The following is a 14825-nucleotide window of genomic DNA, read 5'->3' on the forward strand; positions in this document are numbered from 1 at the left end:
CCGTTCCCACGGCAAACAGTAGAGCACTATTGAAAGGTCCTTTTTGCCAACTCTGGGGTGGGAACCCTGCACTTTTGAGTTTCACGGGAATGAACAACTCTGCTCTGTGGTTAAACTCACCCATGTGACATGAATCAGTGGAAAACCAATGCATATTTTTTCACTTTCTCACTCTTCTGGTTGCTAAGGACCAGTGTTGAACCAACAACTTCCATCAATTGGAATAGTTGATTGAGGAGTTAGTAATGTTTGTCCCAGTTTGGACCCTTTTGATTCAGTTGGGCTGCTGTTTTAATATAAAGCAAGATGAATTGTGCAGTGGGCGCATTTCCTGGTTATGGTCTCTTGTCTTGATGTGAGCATTGATATTTCCTTTTTGTCCATGACTGAGGCTGACTGCAAAGTTGTGTATTTATTAGATGATCCCTTGCCATCTGGTGGGTTTCTTATCCCATGGCAATCTAGCTCTGTGGATAGCTTCCCAATCCTGACAGTCTGATGTGTGGGAGGAGGCGCAGTCGGTAGCCCTGCTGGGTTCTGATGTCCGTTCCCCAGTCTTGCGTTTTCAAGTTTTGGGGGAGAAAGCGTAACAAAAGCAGAACAGGAAAGACAAAATTCTGTATCCTGCTGTTGTCTCAGCAGTTATAGGGGACTGATTGCATTGTAGTGGAGATTGTCTGGCAATAATGAGTGCAGTTCACGAGCCAATTGCTATACTTGCGTTTGCTCACCCCCATTGCAGCACTGTATCCTGGCTGGGTTACATTGAAACATTTTCGTTTTGGCTAGAGCTGATGACTACCCATCCAAGGATCAGGCACAAGAGTACAATGGTGCTAACCTCCAAGGATTCAAATAAATGATCACAGTCAACAAAATGTTAATAATGCTTCTCTCCTTTCTCCCCATGGGATAATGACCTGATGTATCACTGTTAGCCGACTATTGGAAATAATGGAAAGAGGACACAGATTTCAGGTGATAAAAACCAAAGGGGACACGAGGAAACTTTTTTTTAACACAGTAACTTACAGTGATCTGGATGGTACTATCTGAATGAGTTGTGGAAGCATTTTCAACTCTAACTTTCAAAAGAGAATTGGATAAACAATTGAAGCGAAGAAATTTTATAGGGCTATGGAGAAAGAGCAGGCGACTGGGATTAATTGGACAGCTCTACCCAAGAGCTGGCGTGGGTGGGTACGATGCGTCAAAGGGCCTCCTTCTATGCTGTATCATTTTATCTCCTTTTATTGGTGGCGTGTTGGAGAATGATGACCAGTGAAATATCTCCAATGTTAGATTCAACATTGAGCCATCTTATCATTTGAAATTGGTAAAGCCAGTTAACTTAGTGCTGGGTCATAGGCCAGCAGGTCTTGGGTGTAAAACCAAGCCGGGCTCACTCAGCTTTGTATAAAAGGTGGATGAAATGAGTACCTTGCTTTAAGGTGTTGTGGAAGAGCAGTAATTTGCACTGACAAAGTAGCGGTGACCACAACATTGCAGTACCTGGCTATTAGACAGTGGAGATGAGAATCAACAATTTGATAGGCATTTCATGTCTTATAAAGATCAGTCTTTGAGGAATGATTGCTCTCGCTTGTGCTCTCTCTTTTCTCTCTCACTCCTAAGGTTTACACAAAATAACAAAAAGGAGCAGGAATAGGCCACAAGGCCCCTTGGAGCCTGCACATTCATTCAATAAGATTGTGGCTGATTTTCTACCTCAAATCCACTTTCTTGCCCTATCTCCTATATCACTTGATTTCCCTTTAGTTTACAGTTCTGAACTCTACCAATCCAGAATGTATCTCTTCTGAGGATATGTCGGATAGGTGTGTGTGGTGGTGGGATGGGAGGGTGGTGAAGAGCGACATATACTCTAATTTGTTTTTGGAGCGGGCAGGCAATTTCTTTGAGTGACCCCTTTAAATTTTTTTGCGCGGCCACAGAGACGCAGTAACTTAAAGGGGCCAACTTGTGCACGGTCTGCGTGGGAACTCTTGGGTTGTGGCTGCACAGCTTAGAGGGAACGTTGGTGGAGAGTGCATATGAGAAGTTGAAGTGACTGCATAATGTTGGATTGATTTCAGATGAGTAGATACAGATAGCCGTCTTCTTTCCTGTCCCTGAGCTCCAGAACACACACAACAATTGGAAGAAACACGGTACTCATTTACCTGACCTTTTAATAGATTTGGTGATTTGATTTAGTCAGAGACTGAGATGCCTTTAAACTCTTGGGATATTGAAATAGAAACCAAAGCAAGATTGTTCTTGCACTCATGCACATCAGTAAATGACCTGTTTCCTGTGGCAATTTATTTCTCTGTGAGGCACAGAGGTGATTTTAACTTGTACTGTAAGATTTTAGATGGCAGAGATCAGACTAAACAACAGCGTCTTGCATTTATGCAGCATCTTTCATGTAGTGGAACATCCTGAGGCGCAGCACAAGGAGCATTAGCGAACAAAAGTTAATTCATCACCAGGCCACATAGTGCAATATTAAGACGGATGACCAAAGGTTTGGTCAAAGAGATAGGTTTTAAGACAGAGGTGTTTAGGGAGTTTAGGGTTTTGGCAGCTGAAAGCACAGCTGCAAATGGCGGAGTGATTAAAATAGGGATTGCCCAAGAGGCCAGAATTGGAGGAGCGCAGAGATCTCAGAGAGTTGTGGGGTTGTAGGGCTATTGATTATACTGGTGATGATGGTATATGATCTGGAAATATAATGGACAAGACTGTATTGGGAGTAAATATAATACAAAGAGTGAAGATGGTTTATGATTTTTAATCTGTATTCCTTGTAAGATGTGGAGGAGGACATGTAGAATACTTGAGCCTGTATGCTGTCGACGCCCCCAGCCCACACCATGTCCCCTGTAGTTTTTTTTTTAAAGTTCAGTATTTCAGACTGATATTTCTTGAGTCCTGCCTCAAAGGCTGGATCTGTGGTTAACTATACCATGTAGCATTGGGAATATAGCTGTGTTATCTGTGGCTCAATTGGTTGCACTCTCACCTTTCAAGTCAGAAGATTGAGAGTTTAAGTCCCACTCCAGACATTTAAGCACACAACCGAGGCTAGTATTCCAGTTTTACATGTAATTTGATGGGGTGTCAATTTGATTTCACCAGTTGCCCTCAGCAGGTTAGGTTAAATGACACCCCAACCCCCAGAGGTGAAGTCCATGTCTTTACTGTACTGGTGGTGATAAATGAGGGGTATAGCATAAGTCTTTATGGCTGCCCGCCAGCTCTGGCGAACGCTGGGTTAAAGTGTGGCGAGTCAAAGAGACTTAGTAGTTGGCAGGAAAAAAGACAGAGGCGCAAGGGGAGAGCCAACTGTGTAACAGCCCCGACAAACAAATCTCTCTGCAGCACCTGTGGAAGAGCCTGTCACTCTAGAATTGGCCTTTATAGCCACTCCAGGCGCTGCTTCACAAACCACTGACCACCTCCAGGCGCTTATCCATTGTCTCTCGAGATAAGGAGGCCAAAGGAGAAGAAGATAGCATAAGTGTTTGTCTGCTTGTCATGTATTGGTGTAAGGGCACTAAATAAACTTAGTAATGCTGCAGCAATGATGTTGAATATATACTTGCTGTACAGACCAAAGTGACTTGTCTTTCTTGAGATCTGTACTGAGTTAGTGTTAAATCAACCGGACTGGGGATGCTAATCTGGCCGAAGTCTGATGATGCCCTTTCAAACAGACAGGTTCATGTGTGCAATAGTTCAGAAGGATCCTTCCTATCCGACTGACTGCCTTATTGATTTCCTTTGCAGTGCACAGCCCCATAACCCATTGTGGACTGAATTCTTTTCGGTCTTCCCATGGATCGTTACCGGTCGAACTCTCAAATTTATAGACCAATTATTTCAGCGCATGTCAATTTCTCCAGTCAATGATCCAGTGAGGATTGAGAACTGAAGCCTTTCAAAAATTACATAGAAATTACAACAAAGAAAGGGGGGTTGGGGCTTGGGCCCAGCCAGGCTGTGTCGGTGTTGATCATCCAAGAGCATTAACCCTAATCCCATGTGCCTGACCTGTTCTCATATCCCTTTATCCCCCTTTCCTACAACCACCCAAATAACCTATTGTTAAATGTTGACCCGGTTTCTTGTTTCAATCGCCATCTCTAGTAATGGGTTTCCCAGCCTCTCGATAATTTGGGTAAAATTGTGTTGCTGACCGAAATATCTCGCATTTAATCTTTTACCGATGTCTCCTTGTTTTAGATTTTCACCCCCAACAACAACAACTTGCATTTTTATAGCATCTTTAACATAATAAATCTTCCCAAGGTGCTTTACAAGAACATTATAAGACAAAGTTTGGCACTGAGCCACATAAAGATGTATTAGGTAGGTGACCAGAAGCTTGGACAAAGAGGTAAGTTTTAAGGGGTGTCTTGGAGGAGGAGAGAGACTGAGAGGGAATTCCAGAGCTTAGGACCTTGGCAGCTGACAGTGGAGCGATTAACAGTGGGCATAATCTGGTGGGCGTAGTCAAGAGGCCAGAATTAGAGGAGAGCAGATATGCCAAAGGGTTATGGGGCAGGTGGAGATTACAGAGATGGGGAGGAGTGAGCCAGTGGAGTGGTTGAAAACAAGGATGAGAATTTTGAAATCCACTGGACTGAATGTAGGTCAGCGAGCGTGTGCACGCACAGAATTTTCCACTTCAGTGGGTCGGGGTGTAGTTTTTCCCTCCCCTAAATCTCAGTAGTAAAGTTAAAACACCTTCTCTTTCTATCTCCCCTGCCTTCATCCTTGCACAATTTTAATCAAATTCCATCAAATCACCTTGAAATCCCTGTTCTAATGCAAACAACTCCAGTTTTTCTAAGTTCTACTTTTGTATTTATATTCCCACATACAAGGCAGCACCCTTGGGAATCCGTGCTGTACCCTCTCCTTCCTAAAGTATGGAGCTCAAAACTGCCCAATAGTTTCCCAAGAGTCTCAGAGGATGGTTGGAATCTGGAACGTACTGCCTGAAGAGGTGGTAGAGGCAGGAACCCTCACAACATTTAAGAAGTATTTGGATGAGCACTTGAAACGCCATAGCATACGAGGCTAGGGGCCAAGTGCTGGAAAATGGGATTAGAATAGTTAGGTGCTTGATGGCCGGCACAGACACAATGGGCCGAAGGGCCTTTTTCTGTGCTGTATAACTCTAACTCTATGACTCTATGGATGATGAGTGAGTCGTCTGGGCCAAGTATAGCAGTGGTTTTGAAACTTTTCTATGTATGAGTGAGGGTCACCCCAATGAGTATTGATGCAATCCCAGGGGCCCCTGGTCTTGAATGTCTTGAAAATAGTGTCCTCCAACCAAAGCAAAATTGTGATATTGTTGAGGAGAAAGTGTTTTTTTTTTATTAGTACACAGTACTGGAGTACTAATCCAGATGCTTAAGCTACAGCTCTGGGGACATGGGTTCGAATGTCACCACAGCAGATGGTGAAATTTGAATTCAATTAATAAATCTGGAATTAATAAAAACTACTCTAATGATGACCATCTGGATCACCCGGTCTGGCTGACTTGTGACTCCTGACCTGCCGCAATGTGGTTGACTCTTAAATGCCCTCTGAAATGCCCTAGCAAGCCACTCAGTTGTATTAAACCGCTGGAAAGTGTAAGAAAAGGAATGAAACTGGCCGGATCACCCAGCATCGACCTAGGCACTGGAAATGACAACAGCAAACACAGCCCTGTCGACCCTGCAAAGTTCTCCTTACTAACATCTCTGGGCTTGTGCCAAAGTTGGGAGAGCTGTCCCACAGACTAGTCAAGCAACAGCCTGACATAGTCATACTCACAGAATCATCATACCTTACAGGCAACGTCCCCAACACCACCATCACCATCCCCAGGTAAAGGCCTGCTACCCGACACAAACCCGATGGGACCCGACGACATGTGTCCGGTTCGGGTCGGGTCGCTCTTCCGGGTCCAGCGCTCGGGTCGGGCTGGATCGGACACACTCTATCACCACCTCCGGTAAGTAACTCTAATGTTAATTTACTTTTTGGACTTTAAAGGTAGTTTTGTTACCGTTATTTAAAGCTTGTGCAGGTAAGGAACAAAGTGAAAAACGGAAGGTAGGTTAACTGATGGTCGGGTCGGGCGCAGGAAAAAATGGAAAGACTCGGGCCAGGTTGGGCTCGGATGGGATTCTGTCGGGCTCGGGTTGGGTCTCATTTGCAGACCTGAGCAGGCCTTTACCCCAGGTATGTCCTGTCCCACCAGCAGGACGGACCCACCAGAGGTAGCGACACAGTGGTGTACAGTCGGGAGGGAGTTGCCCTGGCAAGGGCACAGAATGTAGTCTGGGTGGGGCACTTCAATGTTCATCACCAAGAGTGGCTCAGTAGCACCACTACTGACCAGGCTGGCTGAGTACTAAAGGACATAGCTGCTAGATTGGGTCTGCAACAGGTGGTGAGGGAATCAACAAGAGGAAAAAAACTTACGTGGCCTCGTCCTCACCAATCTACTTGTCGCAGATGCATCTGTCCATGACAATATTGGTAGGTGTGACCACCGCACAGTCCTTATGGAGACGAAGTCCCATCTTCACATTGAGGATACCCTTCACATTGTGTTGTGTGGCACTACCATTGTGCTAAATAGGATAATTTTGAACAGATCTAGCAACTCAAAATTGGGCATCTATGAGGCGCTGTGGGCCTACAGCAGCAGCAGAACTGTATTCAATCACGATCTGTAACCTCATGGCCTGGCATGTCCCTCACTCTACCATTACCATCAAGCCGGACCACCCCTGGTTCAATGAAGAGTGCAGCAGGGCATGCCAGGAGCAGCTTTCAGTCTGGTGAAGCTACAACCCAGGATTACTTGCATGCCAAACAGCAAGCAGCACACAGTATACAGGGCTAAGCGATCCCACAACCAATGGATCAGATCTAAGCTCTCCAGGCCACATCTAGTCATGAATGGTGGTGGACAATTAAATACCTAACACCTAACAGGAGGAGGAGGCTCCACAAATATCCCCATCCTCAATGATGGGTCATCCCAGCACATCAGTGCAAAAGACAAGGCTGAAGCATTTGCATCCATCTTCAGCCAGAAGTGTCGAGTGGATGATCCATCTCCTCCTCCTGAGGTCCCCAGCATCACAGATGCCAGTCTTCAGCCAATCCGATTCACTCTACGTGATATCAAGCAATGGCTGAAGGCACTGGATATTGTAAAGGCTATGGATCCTGACAACATTCCAGCAATAGTACTGAAGACTTGTGCTCCAGAACTAGCTGCATCCTTAGCCAAGCTGTCCCAGTACAGCTACAATGCTGGCATCTACCTGGCAATGTGGAAAGTTGCCCAAGTATGTCCTGTACATTCAACCCAGCCAATTACCTCCTTATCAGTCTACTCTCTGTCATCAGCAAAGTGATGGAAGGGGTCGTCAATAATGCTATTAAGCTGCACTTGCTCAGCAATACCTGCTCACTGGTGCTCAGTTTGGGTTCCGCCAGGGCCGCTCAACTCTTGACCTCGTTCCAGCCTTTGTCTAAATATGGACAAAAGAGCTGAACTCGAGGTGTGACTGCCCTTGACATCAAGGCAGCATTTGACCGAGTATGGCTTCAAGGAGCTTTAGCAATGGGAATCGAGGGACAACTCTCTGCTAGTTGGAGTCATACCTTGCACAATGGGAGATGGTTGTTGGAGGTCAATCATCTCAGTCCCAGGGCATCAGTGCAGGAGTTCCTCAGGGTAGTGTCCTAGGCCCAACCATTTTCAGCTGCTTCATCAATGACGTTCCCTCCATCATAGGGTCAGAAGTGGGGATGTTTGCTGATGATTGCACAATGTTCACCATTCGCGACTCCTCAGATAATGAAGCAGCCCATGTCCATAGTCAACAAGACCTGGACAACATCCAGGTTTGGGCTGATAAGTGCCAAGTAACATGCATGCCGCACAAGTGCTCGGCAATGATCATGTCAAACAAGAGAGAACCTAACCATTTCCCCTTAATGTTAACTCACCTCCTGACTCCCCAGTGCCTGTCCACCATCTAAAAGGCACAAGTCAGGAGTGTGATGGAATACTCTCCACTTGCCTGGATGGGTGCATCTCCAACAACACTCGAGAAGCTCAACACCATCCAGAACAAAGCAGTCCGCTTGATTGGCATCCCATTGATTCCCTTCACCATCGATGCACAGTGGTAGCAGTGTGCACCATCCACAAGATGCACTGCAGCAACTCACCAAGGCTCCTTTTAACAGCACCTTCCAAACCTGTGCCCTCTACCACCTAGAAGGACAAGAGCAGCAGATGCATGGAAATACCACCACCTGCAAGTTCCCCTCCAAATCATACACCATCCTGGCGTAGAACTATATCACAGTTCCTTCACTGTCACTGGGTCAAAATCCTGGAACTCCCTTCCTAACAGCACTATGGGTGTACCTACATCCCAAGGACTGCGGCAGTTCAAGAAGGCAGCTCACCACCACCTTCTCGAGGGCAATTAGGGATAATCAATAAATGCTGGCCTAGCCAGCGACGTCCACATCCCATGAATGAATAAATAAAACAAAAATTCAAAGAGTGGGAGGCAATGAAGGCGCTGGTTTCAGGACAGATCTGTAAGAATGTCATTTGTCCTAGTGATGCTTAATCGCACAAATTGTGTGTTTTTATTAAATTAATAGGGGCACCAAAGGGTTAATGTCTGTTTGTTTATCTCTGTCTTCGCTTCCTATTTCCTGAATAATATTTCTGGTATCGAGTGGAATTGACCTGTATTGTTCTCCATTAAGCCATGCCATGAAACACTACCAGCGTTTGGTCTTTCTGACTGGGTTTGCTCCTTGCTTAAGAACTCTCTCTGAAAACTGTGATTCTCTCGGTGACAGAAATAGTTATATGTTGCTACAGCAAAAAGGGTTTTGCTGGGTATTTTCTGTAAAATCGTCTTGATCGCTGCACTCTTTGCCCTGACAACAAATCTATGCCTGTTCTAGGAATAGAAATAAACATCTCAACTGTTTACTTAGGCTTCACTTACTTCCTTTACATCACCTGTAACAAAACATATCCTGACTGGGTCCATGCCATCAGTTGCTTATGACATTAAGTCTGATTTTAGATTATTAGGGGGTTGGGCAGTAGTGTTATGGACAGGTGGTAAGGGGTGTAGGTGATTGCCACTGTTCAGCTTCCAACTGTTTTGTTACAAATGACGAGTCCATCCCTGAGTGTTTGTTTTATTAGGGTCAAATGACAGATTTTCTCGTAGGTTTAAAAAAAGATAACTGGCAAATGGAGTATCATGTAGGAAAATGTGAAACTGTCCATTTTGGCAGGAATGATAAAAAAGAAGCATATTATCTAAATGCTGAGAGATTGCAGAGCTCTGAGATGTAGGTGAATCTGAATGTTCTAGTGCATGAATCTCAAAAGATTAGAATACAGGTGCAGCAAGGTACAGCAGGAAAGCTCATAGAATGTTATTGTTTATTGTGAGGGGAATTGAATACAAAAGTAGGGAGGTTATGCTTCAGCTATACAGGGCATTGGTGAGACCACATCTAGAGTATAGTGTACAGTATTGGTCTCCTTATTTAAGGAAGGATGTAAATGTATTGGGAGGTTTACTAGGCTAATACCTAGAATGGGCGGGTTGTCTTATGAGGAAAGGTTGGACAGGCTAGGCTTGTATCCACTGGAGTTTAGAAGAATAAAAAGCAACTTGATTGAAACATATAAGATCCTGAGGGGTCTTGACAGGATGGATGTGGAAAGGATGTTTCCCCTTGTGGGAGAATCTAGAACAGGCATAGACCAGATGAATGCGTGGCTGGAGAAATGGTGCAAGAGGGAGGGAGTTAGATTCCTGGGACATCGGGACCGGTTCTGGGGAAGGTGGAACCTGTACAAGCAGGACAGGTTACACCCAGGCAGGACTGGAACCGATGTCCTCGAAGGGGCGTTTGCTAGTGCTGTTGGCGAGGATTTAAACTAGAATGGCAGGGGGGATGGGAACCTGAGCAGGAAGATTGAAGAAGAGGAAACAAGGATATAAACAAAAGACAGGAAACAAAAAGGCAAAAGTGGAAGGCATCAAGAAAGGCAAGAAACAAATGGGGCCATAGTGTGAAATAATGCCATGATGTCTAAGAATGTTAAAAAGACAAGCCGAAAGGCATTGTGTCTCAATGCGCAGAGTATTCGCAATAAGGTAGGTGAATTAACCGCACGAATAAGTGTAAATGGATACGATATAGTTGCGATTACGGAGACATGGCTGCAGGGTGACCAAGAATGGGAACTGAACATCCAAGGGTATTCAATATTTAGGAAGGACAGGCAAAAAGGGAAAGGAGGTGGAGTAGCTTTGTTCGTAAAAGGGGAAATCAATACTACAGTAAGGAAGGATATTGGCTCAGAGAATCCTGATGTGGAATCTGTTTGGGTGGAGCTAAGAAACACCAAGGGGCAGAAAACGTTGGTGGGGGTTGTATATAGACCCCTAAACAGCAGTGGTGATGTAGAGGATGGCATTAAATAGGAAATTAGAGATGCATGCAATAAAGGTGCAGCTGTAATTATGGGTGACTTTCATCTACATATAGATTGGGCAAACCAAATTAGCAATAATACTGTAGAGGAGGATTTCCTGGAGTGTGAACGTGATGGTTTTTTGGACCAATAAGTTGAGGAACCAACTGGAGAACAGGCCATCCTAGACTGGGTATTATGTAATGAGAAAGGATTAGTTAACAATCTTGTTGTGCGGAGTCCCTTGGGGAAGAGCGACCATAACATGATAGAATTCTTCATTAAGAGAGTGAGAGAGTTGATTCCGAGACTAAGGTCCTGAATCTAAATAAAGGAAACTATGAAGATATGAAGCGCAGTTGTCTATGATAGATTGGGGAACGTTACTTAAAGGGTTGAAAGTGGATAGGCAATGGCTAGCATTTAAAGAGCGCATGGATGAATTACAACAATTGTTCATTCCTGTCTGGTGCAAAAATAAAACAGGAAGGGTGGTTCAACCATGGCTTACAAAAGAAATTAGGGCTATTATTAGATCCAAGGAGGAGAAATATAAAAAGGCCAGAGCAAGCAGCAAACCTGAGGATTGGGAGCAGTTTAGAATTCAGCAAAGGAGGACAAAGCGATTGATTAAGAAGGGGAAAATAGAGTATGAATGTAAGCTTGCAGAGAATATAAAAACTGACTGTAAAAGCTTCTATAGATATGTGAAGAGAAAAAGATTAGTGAAGACAAATGTGGGTCCCTTACAATCAGAAACGGGGACATTTATAATGGGGAACAAAGAAATAAATGGCAGACCAATTAAACACATACTTTGATTCTGTCTTCACAAAGGAGGACATAAATTACCTCCCAGAAATATTGGGGAACATAGGGTCTGGTGAGAAGGAGGAACTGTATGAGATCAGTATTAGTAGGTAAATGGTGTTAGGGGAATTGATGGGATTGAAGGCCGATAAATCGCCAGGGCCTGATTACGTCCCAGAGTACTTAAGGAAGTGGCCCCAGAAACAGTAGATGCATTGCTGGTCATTTTTCAAAATTCTATAGACTCTGGAACAGTTCCACTGGATTGGAGGGTAGCTAATGTAACCCCACTATTTAAAAAAGGAGGTAGAGAGAAAACGGAGTTATAGACCAGTTAGCCTGACATCAGTAGTGGGGAAAATGTAAGAGTCCATTATATAAAGATTTAATAGCAGAGCACTTGGAAAACAATGACAGGATCGGACAAAGTCAACAGAGATTTATGAAAAGGAAATCATGTTTGACAAATCTACTGGAATTTTAAAAGGATATAACTAGTAGAATAGATAAGGGAGAACCAGTGGATGTGATGTATTTGGACTTTCAGAAGGTTTTCGATAAGGTCCCACATAAGAGATTAGTGTGCAAAATTAAAGTACATGGGATTCGGGGTAAGGTACTGACATGGATAGAGAACTGGTTGGCAGACAGGAAACAAAGGGTAGGAATAAACGGGTCTTTTTCCGAGTGGCAGGCCATGACTAGTGGGGTACTGCACAGATCAGTGCTAGGACCCCAGCTATTCACAATATATATTAATGATATATATGAGGGAATTAAATGTAATATATCCAAGTTTGCAGATAACACAAAGCTGGGTGGGAGTGTGAGCTGTGAGGAGGATCCAGAGAAGCTCCAGTGTGATTTGCACAGGTTCAGTGAGTGAGTAAATACATGGCAGATGCAGTATAATGTGGATAAATGTTACGTTATCCAATTTGGTGGCAAAAACAGAAAGGCAGATTATTATCTGAACGGTGATAGATTGGGAAAGGGGTAGGTGCAGTGAGGCCTGGGTGTCCTTGTGCAACAGTCACTGAAAGTAAGCATGCAAGTGCAGCAGGCAGTTAAGAAGGCAAATGGTATGTTGGCCTTCATAATGAGAGGATTCGAGTACAGGAGCAAGGCTGTCTTGCTGCAATTATACAAGGCCTTGGTGAGACCACATCTGAAGTATTGTGTGTAGTTTTGGTCTCCTTATCTGAGGAAGGATGTTCTTGCTATGGAGGGAGTGCAGCGAAGGTTCACCAGACTGATTCCTGGGATGGCAGGACTGACGTATGAAGAGAGATTGGGTTGTTAGGCTTGTATTCGCTAGAGTTTAGAAGAATGAGAGGGGATCTCATAGAAACCTACAAAATTCTAACAGGACTGGACAGACTAGATGCAGGAAGGATGTTCCCGATAGTGGGGGAGTCCGGGACCGGGGGTCACAGTCTAAGGATAGACTGTGTAAGCCATTTAGGACTGAGATGAGGAGAGATTTCTTCACCCAGAGAGTGGTGAACCTATGGAATTCTCTACCACAGAAAGCAGTTGAGGCCAAATAATTAAATATATTCAAGAAAGAGTTAGATATATTTCTTGGGGCTAATGGGATCAAGGGATACGGGGAGAAAGTGGGAACAGGTTACTGAGTTTGGATGATCAGCCATGATCGTATTGAATGGCGGAGCAGGCTCAGAGGGCCAAATGGCTTACTCCTGCTCCTGTTTTTTTTCTATTTAAAGTTAAGGGATCGCCCATGTAAGACAGAGATGAGAACTTTTTTCTCTGAGGGTCGTGAGTCTTTGGAACTCTCTTCCTCAGGGCAGTGGAAGCAGAGCCTTTAAATATTTTAAGGCAGAGGTAGATAATTTCTTGATAAGCATGGGGGTGAAAGGTTATTGGGGGTTGGCGGGAATGTGGAGTCGAGGTTGCAATAAGATCTTATTGAATGACAGAGCAGGCTTGAGGAGCCAAGTGGCTACTCCTGCTCCTAATTCGTATTTATTTTTACACAATTCCCGAAATGGTTGCAACCTCACCCACACCCACATTCACTCATACATGCATACACAAGAATAGATAGGTATAGAGAAAAGTGTAGGATGTAGTTCAGTGAGGTAGGTGTTTGTGGTTTACCTGTTACCTGTTACCAGTAAACCTGTTGAATCTTCTAAGGAGGGCATTCTCTTTTTACAGGTGCAGGCCTGGTTGTTTGTAGTCTTGAACTTGTTGAGGTGTTGTAGATTTGTGGTTAAGACTTCCGACTGGAGGTGGTGGTCACTTTCAGTTCTCTGCTGCAGCAAGTTGAAATGTAGAATTAGTAACGGGCCTTTTTTTTTACTGTATCTCTTTCGACAGCCTCTGGCTGGACTGCTTTCTGTCTTGTTAGCTTGATCTCTCCTCTGTCACCAGAGGGCTACTTTCTAAGGTCAAAATCCATCACAGAGTTTCTGTTAGTTGACACATAGCCTTCTCCCCTGGTGTGAACACACAATGGATCAGGACGTCTAGATGGGCACCATTCTGTTATGATGTGGCTACCTCACACCTATTCATCCTGGGGGGTGGGGGATTAAGACCATCAACAACTTTGTCTCAGAAGAAACCCATTCATTTCAGGAATGTCTCTTGATAGTTTCAGGATGGGTGTAGTTGACACATTTTAGTCTGGAATGTATCCTTTTGTTCTTTCCAGATAGTGAGGCAGTTTTTGAATACATAGGTCAGGCCATATGATCTTCTGTGGCCATCTTTGCAGCACATTGTCCACTTTTTTAAAGGAAAAGTCAATTTGAAAGAGTCCACATTGAATTAAGGTCGTATCTTAAAAGTTAGGGATATGATGGCTCTTTACTGGGCATAACAATAGGAAGTGTTTTAAAGTTATATTTTCTTCTCTGAACTGCTTTTCATGCTGCAAATGCTTATCTCTTTCTAGCTTTCTCCCAACATTCAGCTCATGTTCACATGAAGAAAAGGGGCTTCCATAAGAAGTCACACATCTCCTATGAACTAAAATTAGTACCCTTCTCCCAGAAACATAGAATGGCATGGCACATTGGGAGGCTGCTCAGCCCATGATACCTGTGCTGCTGTTTGAACGAGTTATTTAATTAGTCCCAGTCTCCTACTCTTTCCCCAAAGCTCGGCAATTCATGTGATGCTAATAGGATAGTGTATTGTAGGCCTAACAGTTACCTTTTTTCCAGCTCGGCTCAGAGGTAACAATCTCGCTGCTGAGTAAGCAAGTTGTGGGGCTAAGTTCTTCTCCAGGATCTAATCACATAATCCAGGCTGATTCTTCAGACTAGTATCAAGGGAGTGCTGCATTTTTGGAGATGCCATATTTTTTTTGGATGAGGCATTAAACTGAGGCCCTCTGCAGCTGTTCTGATGGATGTCAAAGATTCTTTGGCACTATTCGGAGAACAGCAAGGAAGTTCTACAGGGTTCTAGGCTAAGATTC

The 14825-nt window shown here is 44.2% G+C and overlaps 1 protein-coding gene across 6 annotated transcripts in view; it reads left to right on the plus strand.

Annotated features, from left to right (window-relative positions):
• The window catches only part of LOC137383959 (transcription factor SOX-13-like), a 224584-nt gene that overhangs the window by 90554 nt on the left and 119205 nt on the right, over positions 1–14825 (plus strand). For 2 of the 6 annotated variants that reach the window (XM_068057407.1, XM_068057408.1), the window contains exon 2: positions 5862–6022. The exons of the other annotated variants lie outside the window; for them this stretch is intronic. In XM_068057407.1, the coding sequence (XP_067913508.1) occupies positions 5925–6022 (98 nt within the window). In that variant the 5' untranslated portion in view covers positions 5862–5924. The remainder of the gene's footprint in view (positions 1–5861; positions 6023–14825) is intronic. 6 annotated transcript variants of the gene reach the window in all.

Source organism: Heterodontus francisci, chromosome 25 (assembly GCF_036365525.1).
Source record: "Heterodontus francisci isolate sHetFra1 chromosome 25, sHetFra1.hap1, whole genome shotgun sequence".
In the NCBI taxonomy this organism is placed as follows: Eukaryota; Metazoa; Chordata; class Chondrichthyes; order Heterodontiformes; family Heterodontidae; genus Heterodontus; species Heterodontus francisci.